Source organism: Procambarus clarkii, chromosome 37 (assembly GCF_040958095.1).
Source record: "Procambarus clarkii isolate CNS0578487 chromosome 37, FALCON_Pclarkii_2.0, whole genome shotgun sequence".
Lineage (NCBI taxonomy): Eukaryota > Metazoa > Arthropoda > Malacostraca > Decapoda > Cambaridae > Procambarus > Procambarus clarkii.
The window spans coordinates 22,777,090-22,795,572 of record NC_091186.1 but is presented as its reverse complement, the minus strand read 5'-3'; the positions used below and the strand labels follow the sequence as shown (position 1 = coordinate 22,795,572).

The 18,483-nt window shown below is 42.0% G+C and overlaps 1 protein-coding gene across 14 annotated transcripts in view; it reads left to right on the top strand.

Annotated features, from left to right (window-relative positions):
• Positions 1 to 18,483, top strand: part of LOC123765891 (phosphatase and actin regulator 2) — a 568,756-nt gene that overhangs the window by 461,344 nt on the left and 88,929 nt on the right. For 6 of the 14 annotated variants that reach the window (XM_069337256.1, XM_069337255.1, XM_069337254.1 and 3 more), the window contains exons 5-6: positions 14,171 to 14,413; positions 15,640 to 15,996. In XM_069337256.1, the coding sequence (XP_069193357.1) occupies positions 14,171 to 14,413; positions 15,640 to 15,996 (600 nt within the window). The other 8 variants (XM_069337250.1, XM_069337249.1, XM_045754751.2 and 5 more) reach the window with 5 other exon arrangements.

Here is an 18,483-nt window from a genome sequence, read left to right as displayed (position 1 = left end):
GAACCTATCACTGTTAAACATCATGTTATTTTCTTCTGCCCAGTCGAAAACTTTATTCAAATCTGCTTGTAGATCGTTTACGTGTTGCTTTCCTTCTATGAGTAAGTCTGATTGTGACCTATACATTATCCTGTGGGTAACGTGAGCTGGATACTTTATGCTAGCAACGGTTAGAGCATCATTCAGGAACCTAAATAAGTAGTTAGATCGCTGTACATCATCTACATGAGACCAGGTTTAGAGGATGCTGCCTCATCGTGGAACCCCATCTAAAAAGACACACAAGGAAGCTAAAAAAGTTCTTAAGTTTGCGACGAAGCTCGTCCCAGGATTGCGACGGATGTGGTATGAAGAAAGACTGAAAGAACTACACCTGGGGCGAGGTTCACGAAGTAGTTACGCAAGCACTTACGAACGTATACATCTTTCCTTAATCTTTGACGGCTTTGGTTACATTTATTAAACAGTTTACAAGCATGAAAACTTCCCAATCAACTGTTGTTATTGTTATTAACAGCCTCCTGGTGCTTCGGAGCTCATTAACTAAACAAAGCCGCCAAAGATTGAGAAAAGATGGACAAGTTCGTAGGTACTTGCGTAACTGATTCGTGAATCTGGCCCCTGACGACGCTAGAAAAGCGGAAGGTAGAAGAACCTCTCCAGGCATGCTCCAAGGGTACTGACAGAGTAGAAAAAAAGATGAAATTTTCTCAATGAACACCAGTAGAACAAGAAGGCATGGGTAGAAAGGAGTTATCAGGGGAAAGCGGCAAGACTATATAGCACTTGGAAGGGGTCAGGATAAAGATTTGGGATGGGACGGGGGGAAAGGAATGGTGCCCAACCACTTGGACGGTCGGGGATTGAACACCGACCAGCATGAAACGAGACCGTCGCTCTACCGTCCACCCCAAGTGGTTGGCACATTGATAAACCAACCATAACAAGAGGTCCGGCGTGATAGGCTGCCACAAGCCTGTCACGCCGTGTAGCCTGCTCACATCTCTTGACATCTACATAAAAACAAAAACAAAGTTGTTTTCTGAACAAATCCACAAGGGCCGTGACGAGGATTCGAACCTGCGTCCGAGAGCATCCCAGACGCCGCCTTAATCGACTTGTGGATTTGTTCATTTGACGCATCACGAAATTGTGATTTCTGTGTGTAAAATTGTTTTCTGTCCGCGAGGCCCCGTTCCCGGGAATTCACACTTCGGCTTATATGTGTTTAATTTTGATCGTTTGATAAATTATTACTTAGTGATTTATGGTGGAGTGGAGTGTGGAGGAGTGACACAGTTCACCCACTACAGATAGTTCTTCACTTGACATAATATCACAGTTTATACACTTAGAAATTACCACACTTGAGGCTGGGTTAAACAACGGTACGGAGAGAGAGAGAATGCAGCAGGCTACACTTGTTTATAATACAGTAGGATATACTAGATTATAATACATTAGGCTACCCTAGTTTATAATACAGTAGGATATACTAGATTATAATACATTAGGCTACCCTAGTTTATCATCAGTAGGATATTCTAGTTTATAATAGTAGGATATACTAGTTTATAATACATTAGGCTATACTAGTTTGTCATCAGTAGGATACACTAGTTTATGATACAGTAGGCTACACTAGCTTATAATACAGTAGGCTACACTAGCTTATAATACAGTAGGCTACACTAGTTTATAATACAGTAGGCTACACTAGCTTATAATACAGTAGGCTACACTAGCTTATAATACAGTAGGCTACACTAGCTTATAATACAGTAGGCTACACTAGCTTATAATACAGTAGGCTACACTAGCTTATAATACAGTAGGCTACACTAGCTTATAATACAGTAGACTACAATAGTTTATAACATAGTAGGGTGTACTACAGTTTGGATTACAATAAACTATACCGAAGTTTAGAATATAATTAGCTACACTTTTTTCGAATACACTATATTGCATTTTTCAGAAAATAAACCAGTATTAAAACAAGAGAAGCCTCTTCACTCGGTCCAATATTATAGATCTGGTAATACACTACTGTATACTGTATTTTAATAAATGAATCTGGTTTCACCTATCCACCGCCGCGATCACCCATCCATCTCTCTGATCACCTATTCGACTCTGTTCGCTTATCCATATCTGTTCGTTTATCCGTATCTGTTCGCTTCTCCGTCATTGTACTCATATCCATCTCAGTTTACCTATCCGTCTAGTGTTCACCTATGCATCTATCCACCTTCAAGCCAGGCAGCAATCCCTGCGATACGCTGAGTTGCCAGTGAGTGTTTTAATGCCTTGAATTTGAGGGCGTGTGGGCGAGGTATTCAGACATCTCTCCTTTAACATGGTGCCCTAGCTGTTGCTGTGTGGTGGTGGTGATGGTGGTGGTGGTGGTGGTGGTAGTGTGGTGGTGGTGCTGGTGGTGCTGGTGCTGGTGGTGGTGCTGGTGGTGGTGGTGGTGGTGGTGGTGCTGGTGGTGGTGGTGGTGGTGGTGGTGGTGGTGGTGGTGATGGTGGTGCCAGTGCTGCTGGTGGTGGTGATGCTGCTGGTGGTGCTGGTGGTGGTGATACATACCTGAATAATGATGTCTGACGACCTAACGTTTAGGGAGCATAACCAAGCAAATATTGCGTCAGCCAGAAAAATGATAGGATGGATTATGGGAACTTTCAAATCCAGGGATCCCATCACAATGGTTGTACTCTTCAAGTCACTTGTGTTGTCCTGTCTTGAGTACTGCTCAGTACTCACGTCTCCCTTCAGAGCAGGAGAGATTGCTGAAATAGAGGGAATACAGAGAACATATACGGCACGCATAGACGAGATAAAACACCTAAATTATTGGGATCGTCTCAAAGTTCTCCAAATGTACTCACTAGAAAGGAGATGAGAGAGATACCAAATAATATACACTTGTGAAAATACTGGAGGGCCAGGTCCCAAATCTACACAGTAAAATAACAACATACTGGAGTGAACGATATGGAAGAAAATGCAGAATAGAACCAGTGAAGAGCAGAGGTGCCATAGGCACAACCAGAGAACACTGTATAAACATCAGAGGTCCGCGGTTGTTCAACGTCCTCCCAGCGAGCATAAGAAATATTGCCGGAACAACCGTGGACATCTTCAAAAGGAAACTAGATAGCGTTCTTCAAGAAGTGCCGGACCAACCAGGCTGTGGTGGATATGTAGGCCAGCGGGTCGCTCCCAGCGGCCCGCAGGCCCACATATTTTGTTGACTATTGATGGACCAAACTCTCACAAGTCAAGCTTGACCTCGGGCCGAGCTTGGGGAGTAGAAAAACTCCCAGAACCCCGTGAAGCAGGAATCAATCAGGTATATCTGCCTGTTGTCGGCTAAATTCCCCGCGGCCTGGTAGCTGACTCAACCTCCTGGTTGGGGGTCTGGTCAACCAGATTGTTAGACTTAGTTGGTCGTATCCTGAAATTCTGAATTTGGTTGATCCAGGTATCCTATGGCGGTGTTTATCAGGTTCTCTCTTGAACACTGTGAGAGGTCGGCCAGTTATGTCTCTTATGTGTAGTGGAAGCGTGTTGAACAGTCTCGGGCCTCTGATGTTGATAGTTCTCTCTTGAACACTGTGAGAGGTCGGCCAGTTATGTCTCTTATGTGTAGTGGAAGCGTGTTGAACAGTCTCGGGCCTCTGATGTTGATAGTTCTCTCTTGAACACTGTGAGGGGTCGGCCAGTTATGTCCCTTATGTGTAGTGGAAGCGTGTTGAACAGTCTCGGGCCTCTGATGTTGATAGAGTTCTCTCTCAGAGTACCTGTTGCACCTCTGTTTTTCAACGGGGGTATTGTGCACATCCTGCCATGCCTCCTGGTCTCATGTGGTGTTATTTCTGTGTGCAGATTTGGGACCAGCCCCTCTACTATTTTCCACGTGTAAATTATTATGTATCTCTCCCGCCTGCGCTCAAGAGAATACAGATTTAGGCATTTTAGTCGGTCCCAATAGTTTAGATGTTTTACTGAGTGGATTCTAACAGTAAATGATCTCTGCAACGCTCTCCAGGTCAGCAATTTCTCCAGCTTTGAAAGGGGCTGTCATTGTGCAGCAGTACTCCACTCTAGAGAGCACTAGCGTCTTGAAAAGTATCATCATCGGCACAGCATCTCTAGTGTGAAAAGTTCTTGTTATCCAACCTGTCATTTTTCTTGCAGTTGTGACGGCTACTTTATTGTGTTCTTTAAAGGTAAGGTCTTCCGACATGAGTACACCCAGAGCCTTTATATTGCTTTTTTCTTTCTATGTTATGATTTGACTGCGTTTTGTACGTGGTTTCTGCTTTTTATATTTTCATTTTTTCCGTAGCACAAGAGCTGGAACTTATCTTCATTAAATACCATATTTTCTGTAGCCCATTGCAAGACCTGATTTACATCTGATTGGAGATTCGCTGTGCTCTCTATGTTGTCTACTCTCATGAAAATCCAAGCCAAGCCATTATGACTTTATAGCATTTGGAAGGGGTCAGGATAAGGATTTGGGATGGGACGGGGAGGGAATGGAATGGTGCCCAACCAATTGGACGGTCGGGGATTGAACGCCGACCTGCATGAAGCCAGACCGTCGCTCTACCGTCCAGCCCAAGTGGTTGGGACGGCAGAGGTCGTGAACGAAGCACAGTTTGAGAAAAGTACACACGTTATCAGCTCTTGAGTCGTGTGTAAACGACTCAATTCGTTTAAGTCGTGTGTAAACGACTTTTTATTCAGAAACACGGGTTTTGGCGGCTAGACTAACGAGTATTTGTCGTTTGTTGACAAGGGTGAGGCTGGTCTAGGGTAGCGTTGGAGTTTTGGTTCCGTTGGCAGGTCAGGCAATGCTCGTGAGTGAGATTCGAAGACGGGAAGCTTTTGTGAAGCATTCATTTTTTTAGAGAAAAGTTCGAACGTAATCAATTCAGAGTGCAGACTGTCCGTATGAATAATGGCCAAATGCCAGCCTGTCGTCATAAAAGTCCTCATCAACAAACACCAAATACTCGTTAATTCAGCCGGTGAAATCCATGTTTATGAATGACAAATACTTTACACACGACTTACAACTGATGTCGTCCGAACATTTATCGAAGAGTTATTTGCTGACGATCTATATTCGAATCTTACTTTGATAAATGCTTTGACACTGCTCATCCACGTACAACAAATACAAATAACTGAACATCTAACCTTAACTAATTCACGCCTAATGATGCAATAAATTTCATTATATAATAATATTAATTTATGTGAGAAAATACTGATTTTGGACTAGCTTAGCATGAATTAAGGATGAAAAAAAGCATGTTTTGATTGTATTTTCTGCCCGGTTGTGAGCTGTTTTACTTGATACATGAATTTTCATTTCAATATACGGTAAATCAATAACATTATGGTTATATTAGTGGAGGGGTGGTGGGAGGGGAAGGGGCATTTTTAAGCCAATGTTATATGAGGACTCGTTAAAAGCTTACCCTTGTAACACCGCACTAAATGCGAGACAGGTTCATTATTCTATAATAGTTCATGAGCGAAATAAAGCAAGCATATCAAGGAAGCCGTAATCATTATAAATGAGACAGCTTCATAAATCTGAAACTGGGTCGAAGCAAAGCACAAGCCACGGGTTGGAGGAAACAGCATTGATATGCAAAATACGATCCTGCACCATAAGCCTACATTTATTATACATAAAAAATACTTGTGTTACTAATTAGTTATGTGTTTCGATGTGTGAATCACCGTATGTTCTGCTTGGCTGCAAAACGGTGCATTTATGAAGTAGGACGTTGATAAGGAGTAATTCGTAAAGAGAAATCTCGATCGGGGTTTTGAGCACCAAGAGTTGTATAAAGATCTGTGTGCACTTGCCTGCATGTTAGGACCCTAGTCAGGTTGTTTGGGAGCAGTGTGTGTGTGTAATGGCCTCGTATTGTAGGTGTTTGTGGTGTGGTTTAAAGACCCCTGGGGCCGGTAACGTTATGTTCTCTCTAGTAGTGTGTTCTCGAAGACAGTGAAGGTGCCTTAGTGTGTAGTATGACAAAGACAGTGAAGGTGCCTTAGTGTTCTTGGTGGTTGTGGGTCGGTGTTCTGGAAAAGATGGGGACGCCAGCACACAGTGATGAGTCTGGTACAGTAGTAGGTTTTGGAGGCCCCGGGTCAGTGTAGATAACTTCCTGCCTCTCGCACACACTCTACCTCTCTGTCTATCCACCCCTACTCTCACACACTCTACCTCTCTGTCTATCCACCCCTACTCTCACACACTCTACCTCTCTGTCTATCCACCCCACTCACACTTTACCCCCCCCCTCTATCCACCCCACTCACTCACACTTTACCCCCACCTCTATCCATCCCACTCACTCACACACATACTACACCTCTATCCACCCCACTCCAGACCCCAATGTCTACCCCTACTGTCTCTACATACTCTACCTCACAAGAAAGCAAATACCATTGATAGCTCACGTTGATAAACTGTTAAAACTGCAAAACTATCAGAATGGGCGCTTGACTATAATGCAACTGGAAATGGACAAAAAAGCAGTGTTTTATAATCAACAATATTTAACTTGCAGAGCGAGAATTTAATGAACAGTGACAAATTGGCAAGACTAGAAAATGCCCACGGACCATGCTCAAGTTGGATAACCTGAGCTTCCGTAACTAAACTGTTTTAATGGGAAATTGGCAGTGTGTGTATATGTGTGGAGAATTAAGCTGAAAGTGGTTAGCGTGGAACAGGCTTCATGTGTAGGATGGTGCTGTGGTACAGCGTGACTCCTGCAGCAGGTGGAGGGGGGGATGAGCCCCCCCACAACCCCCCACTCACCCCTACCCATGGCTGGAGTGTTCAACATCACCCTCAGACCCCCACTCATGGCTGGAGTGTTCAACATCACCCTCAGACCCCCACTCATGGCTGGAGTGTTCAACATCACCCTCAGACCCCCACTCATGGCTGGATGTGCCACTCTGTCGAAGTACCTGGTTGCTTCGCACTCTCGGCCTTGCTCAAGTACCTGTGTGCAAGTAAGCTCGGCCTCTGGCCTTACTCGAGTACCTGTGTGCAAGTATAATTAATAATAATTCATTGTGTCGGGGGACAGGGCTGACTAACTCCTGAGTACCTACTTACTGCTAGGTGAACGGGGGCATGGGGTGAAAGGAAATGTGCCCAACCACTTCTGGCCCGCCTGGGATTAAGTAAGGCCAGAGGACAAGTAAGCTTGGCCTCTGGCCTTATTTGTGTATCTTGGCTTCCGGACACTCTTTAACATGGTAGTAAGGTTTTGTCTGGTAGCCCAAATTTTTGTAAAGTTTTTAGGTCAGTTGGAGAAAAATGTGGTATGAATTTAAATACGTTTGCTTTAACAAATAGAACATTGAATAGGTGTTGTATATGCTAGTACCCATGGAGAGATTCGTTTCGCTGGTTCAGCCTTGGCAAGTGGGCATCTGACCCCTGCTGTCTGGGGGCTGCCGGAACACATAATGCGATTTTACCCTTAGGGTCTCAATACTGCTGTCAGGCATTCTTATTGAACGGCCTGGATTATTACGGTGCCTGGTGCACTTAGTGCTCGGGGTCACAGGGAAGTTGATACATTTTTCCATTTGCTGGCTGGTCCATCAGGCAGAGAGAGATGGTGTCCGGTGGTGGCTTGGCCAAGAGGTGGTGGCTTGGCCAAGAGGTGGTGGCTTGGCAAGACCTTGGTGGGCTCCCAGTGTTCCCTCAGTACAGTGGGTGGCTGGGTCTGGCTCTGCCAGAAGGCACTGGAAGACATTTTATCATTTTTGCTAATTTTGGTTCAAGTTTAGGAGGGGCCATGGTTTTTTTACCTTTAACTACCCAGTATTCTCCATGTGGGTTGGGGGCGGTGCTTATCTCCCTGATGAACTCCTGGGGCTCCGCAAACATTTTCCAATCTATGTTTATTCACCACAAGAAGCATTAATTTCCGTTGATAGGCGGACGTTGATTTAGCCATAAGGTTTTGTGTTTTTCCCTCGAGGAAATGCCAGAGTGCATATGGCACCACTGCCATTGTGGCCCCAAAATTAACAGTAGCATGTTAATTTCCAAAATGTCTTGAGGCCATGTCATAGTGGTCCAGCAGCTGTAATAGGCAAGAGTGCCCTGTTCTGAAACCATGTTTTCCAGGGGTATGGAGGTGCTGTGATTCCATTTATTTTGTGATCTTGCTTTTTAGTACTTTCAAAGAATTTTATGATGTGTGATGTTAGTGCTATCATTCTATAATTTTTGCCTCTGCCTTATTTGCTCCTTTATGGAGTGGTGCTATCTCTGCAGTTTTAGTATGTCAGGGATAACGCCAGTATCTAGGCTTTGTCTCCAAAGAATGTAAAGGGCCTGCGATAATGTTTTTTTACAGTTCTTGATGAATATAGTTCCAAGAATCAGGGCCTGGTGCAGAGTGCATAGGCATACTGTCTATGGCTTCTTCAAAATCCACTGGGGTTAGGGTGACATCAGATTTGATATTGGTATCACATCCATGAAAAATTTATTTGGGTTATCAGTCTTCAGTGTGTTTAGTGGCTCGCTGAAAACAGTCGTACTGATTCCTTGGTATTTCGCTCATTTCATTGTTGTCATCAGGGAAAGTCCCATCTCTCTTTTGCAGGGGCCTGATACTAGATGTAGTTTTTTATCTTGATTTTGCATAGTAGAAAAAATATTTTGGATATCTCTCCATTTCACTGGTGGCCTTTCGCTCTCTTTGTCTCTCCTGGATTTTGCATGATTCTTGTAGCTTTAATTCAATTGTTCAGTCATTTAGTTCAATCGTTCTTAGGCAATATTTCTAGAATAACATGCCTGGTTCTTAGATGGTCAACCTTGTGTTGTCTTTACAGTTTCCTGAAGGGGTATAGGACATTGGCTCCAGGTTCCTCAATGTATGGTGGCCCATATCTTGCGAACTTGAGTACTGTATAAGGTAGCCAAGTGTGTCGGATACAAGTCACATCGTTCATAAGACAGTTCACCGACAGATTTTCAAACCTAACCCAAACCAGTGGCTCGCCTGACAGTTGAGTGGACAGCGCTTCGAATTTGTAGTCCTGAGGTTCCGGGTTCGATCCCTGGTGGAGGCGGAGACAAATGGGCAAAACGTTTCTTTTACCCTGATGGCCCCTGTTACCTAGGAGTAAATAGGTACCTGGGAGTTAGCTACTATGGGCTGCTTCCTGGGGGAGTGTAATGAAAAGGAGGCCTGTCGAGGACCAGGCCGCAGGGACACTAAGCCCCAAAATCATCTCAAGATAACCTCAAGAAACCAACCTATCCTAACCAAACCGAGCCCAGTACAGCCTAACCTAAGCTAATAAATACTAGCTTAGCAATCTGACTGGGTTTAAAATAAACGAGCTTTGTCCAATTGGTTTGTATGATGTAGCTATTACTGGTATGTTGGTAATTTTTAGCGTTTTTATACCTGCTTGATGGGGTTTTCTACACCCCAAGCCCGAGGCTGGGCTTGGGGTGTAGAAAAACTCCCAGAACTCCATCAAGTGGGTATATAAACATTAACCCTTAAACCGCGTAAAACATATACTGTATATACACGATTTGACATAACTTAAGTTTTTCAAACATGCACAAACATTTTCCAGTTTTTTGTGCATAATCAACTAGGCAAATGCTCAAACTTTGTCTAAATGATTACAAGGTAACTTGAAAAAAAGAAAATAAACAAATAATCTTAAAATTGAATATTGAAAACTTCAGATTTTCAAATCGGATTAAAAATTATAAACTATCACCAATTGTTCATATGGTGTTATGCTCTCAGAATAGCATATGATTTTCATTTTCATCCAATTAGAATATAGGTTTTCAGTATAGTTTACGGTAAAAAAAAAAATCGTCAATATGGCATTTAAAATATGCGGCAAATTTAGACAAAAATAAATTAAAACTCCAAACGTATAGAGTTTATGAAAAATCCATTCTGAAGGGATTGTATAACAGACAACTGAGCACACAATACTGTATGTCAAAATGGTGAGAATCGGTCAGAAACTAGAATTTTAGAAGCCACTCAAAGTTGAAACTCTTCAGTTTCAGAGATAATTGAAGTTGAAGTTCTCAACGAATTAGAACTACAGTACCTTTATTCATTGTCAAGTTAATTTTATGTTTTAATAAACATTGTTTGGCATTCGTACTCGAATATGTGAAAGTTGTAGGTCAATATGGTGGAATGAAGTCAAGAAAAATAAACCCCCAAGAAAACAAAATATAGGGATACAGTGATTATAATAATTATCATGATTTAGGGATATATATTTAGGGTAATACTTCATACAAGTGAAAAATCCATTATCTGGTTCCTAATCATCAAAAAAACCTAAAGAGGCAAAGAAAATACAGTACTGTAGTTTGAAATCTGTGAAGAAATCAGCCCCCCCAAAAAATCAAAGTCCCAAGTTCTGCGAGTTGTGACTGACTTATTTATTGACCAATTTCATTCTATCTTCACTTAGTAAGGGAAGGGTATGCACTTTCCAAGATGTAAAGGTTACAACAAAATCAGATAATAAACAGGAGGAGAAAACCTCAAATCTAAAAAAAAAAAATAAAAAATCCCCTTAAAAATATTTTTTGAATATTGATGAAAGTAACATATATTAACATTGGTCAATGCATTTATATGATATATAACAAAATAGAGCATAATAGCATACTTACTTATTATTTGTGGTATTATGTATTACTCAGTTATGCTGTAAAGGCACCAGCTGCATATCCACTTCAAGGACTCTTCTTACTACTATTATTCTTCTTTGAGTTTCAGATAGGTGCTTGCATCTTTTAATTACTGCATTATCCCTTAGTTCCAATTAATAGGAGCTGTTCTCCTTATCAACAAAACGTTCATCGTTTTTAAAAATTTGACGACGTTTCACGACGCTGAAGCCAATGAATTAGATTTGTTTAACATAAAATTTTTTTTCCATAATACGAATATTTTTCGTTTCCGGGCTCTAAACATGCGTGGTTTAAGGGTTAAAACACTATTGTTTGGGGATTTATTTTTTCCCTCCACTTGTCAACACGTTTGGTCACATTTGACCACTGAACATTAGGTATACAATATACATGTATATGCATCTATAAATATAATGGTAAATTAATTTTTTGTTAATGTTCTTTACTAAATCATGAAATATGTTAGGTATATTGATTACAGTCTAGTAATGCATTGAGGTAGATTCAAAGAGTTCTTGACATTTTTAGGTGTTGTATTATGCACTGGTACAAACACTACAGGCATTTTTATAACACGAATGTCCGGTAACTGGCAGTCATCTTAATGTTAGGGAATTTAGTGTCTTAGCCTTACTAGGGTACCCCTGTGCATGCAGCTTGGCCTCCTGACCTTGCTCGAGTACCTGTTTACAACCAAGCTTTACTTCATATCTTTAGCACCTGCGTGAGAACATGTATGGTCTCTCATAACCTTAATAATTTGTCATTATAACATCATCTACTCTTTCATGGTGTAGCTTAGGGAGGCAGATAAAAAAATAAAAACAATATAAAAAAGCTAAAGATATTACAAATGACACTATAGTAATTAATTTACCATAGCTTGCATAATAGATGGTCATCATCAGCATCAGAGCATCAGAGAATCGGCACCCACCACATTTCAGTAAATCAACCCCAGCAGACCTCTAGCTCTACATTGTTAGTTTTAAACATCATCCATTCATTCACCATAACCAAGCCATACCTGCTTGATGGGGTTCTGGGAGTTCTTCTACTCTCCAAGCCCGGCCTGAGGCCAGGCTTGACTTGTGAGAACTTGGTCCAACAGGCTGTTGCTTGGAGCAGCCCTCAGGCTCACATATCCACCACAGCCCGGTTGGTCTGGCACTCCTTGGAGAAAACAATCTAGTTTTATCTTAAAGATGTCCACGGTTGTTCCCGCATCTTGGCATACTTACAATAATCCTGCAATTACCCATCTTTACATTCTGTATCTCTACATAATGTATGTACAGTACTTCACTGTAATTCTTAAGTGAATCCCTAATTCACACAGTTCTCATTGTCCATTCTACTATACTAATGTTTCATTTTCACATTAATGCAACACCACTGCTCTGTACATACATACATAGGCTTAGAGTATACACTCTCTCCATCATACAGTCCTGTCACTGCATTTCATTTTATCTTTATATTCCTAACTAAGGCTTTTATTGCACCAGTCACTTTTCTTCTATCAATCAAGAACTGTAACAATTTGTATAATTTAGTTTTGAATAAAGCTTTTGATTGTACTTTAAACTTTGCTTGCATAAGTTTGTCAGTTACACATAACAGGTATTTTAAGTCCAAATACATATTATGTACAAGTGACAAGTGAGGAATTTATTGATCAGTTACATTTTTTAACTGTTCGGTCACTACAAGCAGTTCTCCATTCACAGTAATTTCGCACAAAGAAATTACTTCAATACCTACTACTATAGACCTACGACTTTAGTCGCTACTCATTTTCAACAGGCGTCTCTGACATATCAATAAAACTTTAATTTCATCTGTAAATTTCTTACATTCCTTGTTAATCTAAATGTTGTGCATCATGAGTGTACATCAAATTTTACATCCACCAATTGTGTGTTTTGTAATAAATTTTTCAAACACTTCCTTGAGCCTAACCTACAAGACATTACAGTACCAACTTGTGTAGATTTTAGTAAATCAATATTAGGCTCATTCATTGTGAACCCAATGGCCCTCTGTTTTGAGGATTGGCTGTGTGTCATGAAGTTTTTATCAGCATAGTCCTCTTATTTTTCTTTCCACTTCCTCATTCTACCAAGCACTTCCTCTTATTCTTTTACCAGTGTGCTTTACATCACACATCACTAAGGCTAATTTTGTTTTAATATAGTAATCAACTGTGTGTTCTTCGAACAACTCTCGCTGAGCTTGTATTCTTTCACCTCTTGGAACACTAAGGCACCATAATCCATTTAACATTAAATCTTACTTGACATGGTACAGTGGTGTCTGTCTGTCTGTCTGTCTGTGTGTCTATCTGTGTGTGTGTTCCTGAGGAGTTGAAGGATTTAAGTTTGATGCTATTGTGTGGCTTAATCTTTCCTCGTTGAAATCATTTCTTGTGAGCAGATGAAACTCCAGATATTCCTCTGATAATTTGATATCACACTCATGCTATTAAATGTTTTTCTCCACAAGCACATACAATAGAGTCAGGCTTTTGTACATTTTATCATTCACATTCTTTCATGTATACTGTGTTTGTTTATTCTCATTACAAAAATCTTTTAAATCTATTGGCAATGTCATTAATTCCTAGGGCAGCAATTATTTGGGCTATGCAATTCTTTAGGGGCTATTGCTACTTTGTCATTCAGATTATCCATCACAACTATTCCAGAATTTCCTGGTAACGTACCGATCTCATTCCTTACACTATAAATATAAAATGTTCCTTCTTCTGTCATTATATTGAGAAGACCTATATACACTTGCCACTTCTACCCGTTAGACAAAATTCCACATAAGCACCTTAAACTGTGAAATGTGCAGCCATTCTGCATCATTGTACTGTAAAGTTTTTGTAAGCATAATAAACTTAAGTTTTCATTTAAGTTGTGCATTCAAATGCCTCTTCTCCTTTTCATTTTATTTTCATGGCCAAAGATAAAAGGCTAAATAGGCCTACTGTATTATAAGTTTCTCACAGCTTTTTATGTGCACTAGAAAAAAATGAAGTCTGAGAGGTTACTAAAACCTTTAACTTTATGCAGAACATGTCAGTTACATGCCCAAGTTACATGCTGCACACAAGAAAGGAAAGTGACAACGTTTTGTTCCTGTCAAACAGACTTGATTAGGACGAGCCAAAATGTCATTGTTGTTTTCTCTATTTTTAGGCTACTTAAAAATGTTGTGGATGTCTTGCTAATGTGCATCAGTGTGATATTATCCTACATAGTTAAGGAATACTGTATTTGTTGAAGTATATTTTATATATGGATGTTCTTTATGAATTGACTTTCAAATTAACAGTGAAGGAAAAGTACCATGAGGTTTAGAATGTTTGGATTATTTAGTTTTTCTTCATTTCAGAACCTGGGAAGGAGAAGAGTGAGGGCGCGAATGGTAATGTTGGTAGTGGTGATGGGTCACCAGAGCACCATCCAGCCTTTAGCCCCTTAGCCTGCGGTGCAGCCACTACCACCACCACAGTTCCCCCTCTCACTAGCCAGCCGCTCCCCCCACCCGAGTCCCAGCCGCCGGACTATCACAGTCACCACCACATCATCTCATCGGAGCGGCCGGAGCGGCCCACCTCACTCATGGCACCGGGTGGTAAGTGGCAGATACGGGGCCAACATGGCCCTGCCTCCCCTGACTCGACTGACGCCGTCTTTGTGACCGCTACTAACACCACCTGTGCTGCCACCACCACCACCACTACCACCATGTGTGGGGGCCGCCATGCCCGCTGGCTCCTGTGCGTGCCCTCAAGCTCTGTGCCAGGGGACCAGTACCAGCCCTCCAATGCTCCCCTCCCTCAACAGTCCCGACCTGTAACCTCCCCAAGTTCGCAGCAGCCCCCCTCGCTCAGCTCTGTGGTTGGTCTTCCCTCAGTCACTACTACACGCACCCTTCAGTCGCCTTCTTCACATTGCAACCTTGCGGGTTGCTTTTTACGGCCAGCCCTTCACCCTGCCACCTCCACCCCGGCGCAGCAGCCATCACCTTATGCTCCCCCAAGTCCCCATCCTCCTCCCGGACTACCGTCACCCCAATCATACTCCTCCAATCAGTCTCAACCTCAGACTTGCGGGGGGCTGACCGTGACCTACGCTCCCACCCCGTTTGTGCAGGCTAGTCAGCTGACCACTTCATCGGGTCATGTCGCTCCCACACACTCTGGTGGTGCCAGTGTCTTCCCCTCAGCTTATCTCCCCACCAACACCACCACCACGTACTCTTTCCCCTCTGTGTATGCGGCGAGCGGCGCAGGCGGCAGTGGAGCGGCCGTGCGGCCCACCTTCTCGCGGACCTCCCTGTCTGGTGAGTCCTCGACCCCAGAAACACCAGCACCATGAGCATGACTGCCGCCAGCATGACAACAAGCCAGCATGATCACCTAGCATGGGAACCTGCACTCCCTCTCTCTCCTCACCATTGTGCAGCTTACCCTCTGCCTTTTCCAAAAATTTTTTTTTGCCCCCACCATACCATACATGTTGGTTTATATGTAACTTTTTGTAACACAGTTTTATGACACAATTATGAGAATAGTTTTGGGAATGTCAGTGTTCACATCCACCTCTTGTTGTAGAAATCACCATTAAAATTTTTTAACAAAATAATGAAGTCTTTGCTTAGATGTGTTTCAGTTCAAACCACTCCTGTCCCTCAAGTAGACCCATAAATCACAACCATAAAGCATACTCTTTAGTGCCTGTATGTGTGTTATTCCAGCTGGATTCATATCATTAGTTACCTACGTTTGGAGCACTTCAAGGCATTAATGTTGTTTCATCTGCAAAATATTTTTTTCTCATGCTCTAATTACATTTCAGTTTCTGATGGCGGTATGGGTGGAGTACAAGTGCTGCCTACTGAAATACCTAGTGGTCTACACCCAGTACACCAGCGGGACACCCACACGTATTATGGTGGGGGTCAGAGCTCTGCCGATGAATACAACCAAAACGACCCTCATTATATGGGTCACCATCATGTTGCTCATCTTCCGGAGCCTCCAATACCTGTATCAGAGATTGGACCCATCCCTCCACCCCCAATGTTTTCCTCTCCGTCTCCAGTGGTACATCCGAGAAGTCACCCGCCCCCACCTTACCACCCTCCAACCTCAGCAGCAGGAGCAGGGGTTCAAAATGCCGTGGGCCACAATCTTTCCAATTCTGACTATGGTGGTAAGTTTAGTTTCTCTTGCTTTAATGTGTCGTCAGTCTCTCATTCCTTTCTCTTTACATATAAGGATTTGGTATTAAGAAAGGTAATTTGAATTTTGTGTATGTTCCCTAAAGTTATTCAGCTTTTTATTAAAAGTAAATGTACTGTATTGCAAAATAGTAAAAAGTGCAGCCACTATTTTGACGAGGGTAAAATTTATTTTTAAATTGCAGTACAATATTGTTAATTTATGCTATGGAACTTTTAAGATAAAATTTTTAGGATTATTTATCCTTGTCTAGCATGCCTGATTAACCAGGCTGTGACTCGTACATTGGGCTGCGAGAAACTGCATTGAACAGCCTAGTTGATCAGACCTGCAACCATGAGGCCTGGCCACGGGGATGTTGATCCCGTAATCATTAACAACAATAACATTAACAACACAAAATGCCAGATGTGAAAGACCCAACGAGGTTGAACCAATGATGGACATTGATGGGTCGATCAAGGGAGAGGGAGAAAGAGAGAGTTGAAAGAGGGAGAGCTGCAGAAAAGTGTCTGGGTATGGACACCGGGCAAAAAGAGCCAAAACAAAGACTGAGCCGGCCACCAAGGAGCCAGAAAGATCACCCTCCCTGAGAATGATCCCAGCCTGGACAGGACCCAGAGAAACAACTGAACTGGGTTTGTAGACTCTTGACTCACATTACCTAATGTTGAACCATGTTGCCACTGTAAGAATAGGGCAGGAAGAGAACCCTATCTTGACTGCACGACCAAGACAAAAACAAAACCACGCTCGTCAGTATAAATGCCATGTATCAAAGTACAGCAAGTATAAAGTACTGAAAAACAAAGAGCATTTAATCCTAATAATAGGAACCAAACCTAGGGAATACTTGATCCCACAATGCACACTCAATCCTAACAAACTCGGACCAAATGTATGTATCGGGGTATAAATAAAACTTGATCCCCCCCAAAACAAGGAGCTCCCACGGCCACAGGGAGCCAGAGCAACCAGGCAAGCCATCAGTGGCAAGGGAGCACTACCAAAGGAAACAGGGAAGATTGAACTCATGCTCCACCAAACAAGTGACTGAGTCACTTACAGTGGTTGGTTTTGTTATCCAAAGACCACGGGTGGTTTTTGCCAACATGGGTGGCAAAGTCATTGCAAAAGTTTTCGACAAATGTGACCAAGGTGTTATTGCGTACAAAATGCACGCAAAAGGAATGGCCTACCTTGCAATAACCTTGCGAGGATTTCGGGGCTAAGCATCCCCGCGGCCTGGTCCTCGACCTCAATGACTAGCAAAGTAGGGAGATGGATCTTCAACTTCATAATGGACAGAATGCAAAATGCATTGATGTATGATGTATGAATCACAGGTTACATTCATACATCAGGCTGCAAGCAGCCGCGTCCAACAGCCTCCTCCTCCAACAGGACTCTGATTGTATTGGCCTCCAAGACGATGAATGGAGCAACACATGGCAAATGGAATTTAACGTAAATAAATGTAACATGATAGAATGCAGAATGAGAACACATGACTCTTATCCTACAAATTATATGAAAGTCATCAAAGGAAAAGCAAGGAAAGAGATCTACGAGTGGTTCTTAATAGTAAGCCTATGCTATGGTTCTTAATAGTAAGCCTATGCTATGGTTCTTAATAGTAAGCCTATGCTATGGTTCTTAATAGTAAGCCTATGCTATGGTTCTTAATAGTAAGCCTATGCTATGGTTCTTAATAGTAAGCCTATGCTATGGTTCTTAATAAGTCTATGCTATGGTTCTTAATAGTAAGCCTATGCTATGGTTCTTAATAGTAAGCCTATGCTATGGTTCTTAATAGTAAGCCTATGCTATGGTTCTTAATAGTAAGCCTATGCTATGGTTCTTAATAGTAAGCCTATGCTATGGTTCTTAATAGTAAGCCTATGCTATGGTTCTTAATAGTAAGCCTATGCTATGGTTCTTAATAGTAAGCCTATGCTATGGTTCTTAATAGTAAGCCTATGCTATGGTTCTTAATAGTAAGCCTATGCTATGGGTCTTAATAGTAAGCCTATGCTGTGGTTCTTAATAGTAAGCCTATGCTGTGGTTCTTAATAGTAAGCCTATGCTATGGTTCTTAATAGTAAGCCTATGCTATGGTTCTTAATAGTAAGCCTATGCTATGGTTCTTAATAGTAAGCCTATGCTATGGTTCTTAATAGTAAGCCTATGCTATGGTTCTTAATAGTAAGCCTATGCTATGCTAGCAAATTTCAAAAACCACATTTAAATACATGGACTGTGAAATATTAAAGAAACTGTTCATGCAATTTGCAAGTCCAATTTTGGAATATGCAGCAGTGTTGTGGTGTCTGTATCTCAAGAAGCACACAGACTAGAAAGGGTGCATAGACTTGCTACTAAATGGCTCCTGGAACTAAGTACCTCATAGCAGCTATGAGGAGTGGCTGGAGGCATTAAACCTGCAAAGGCTACAAGA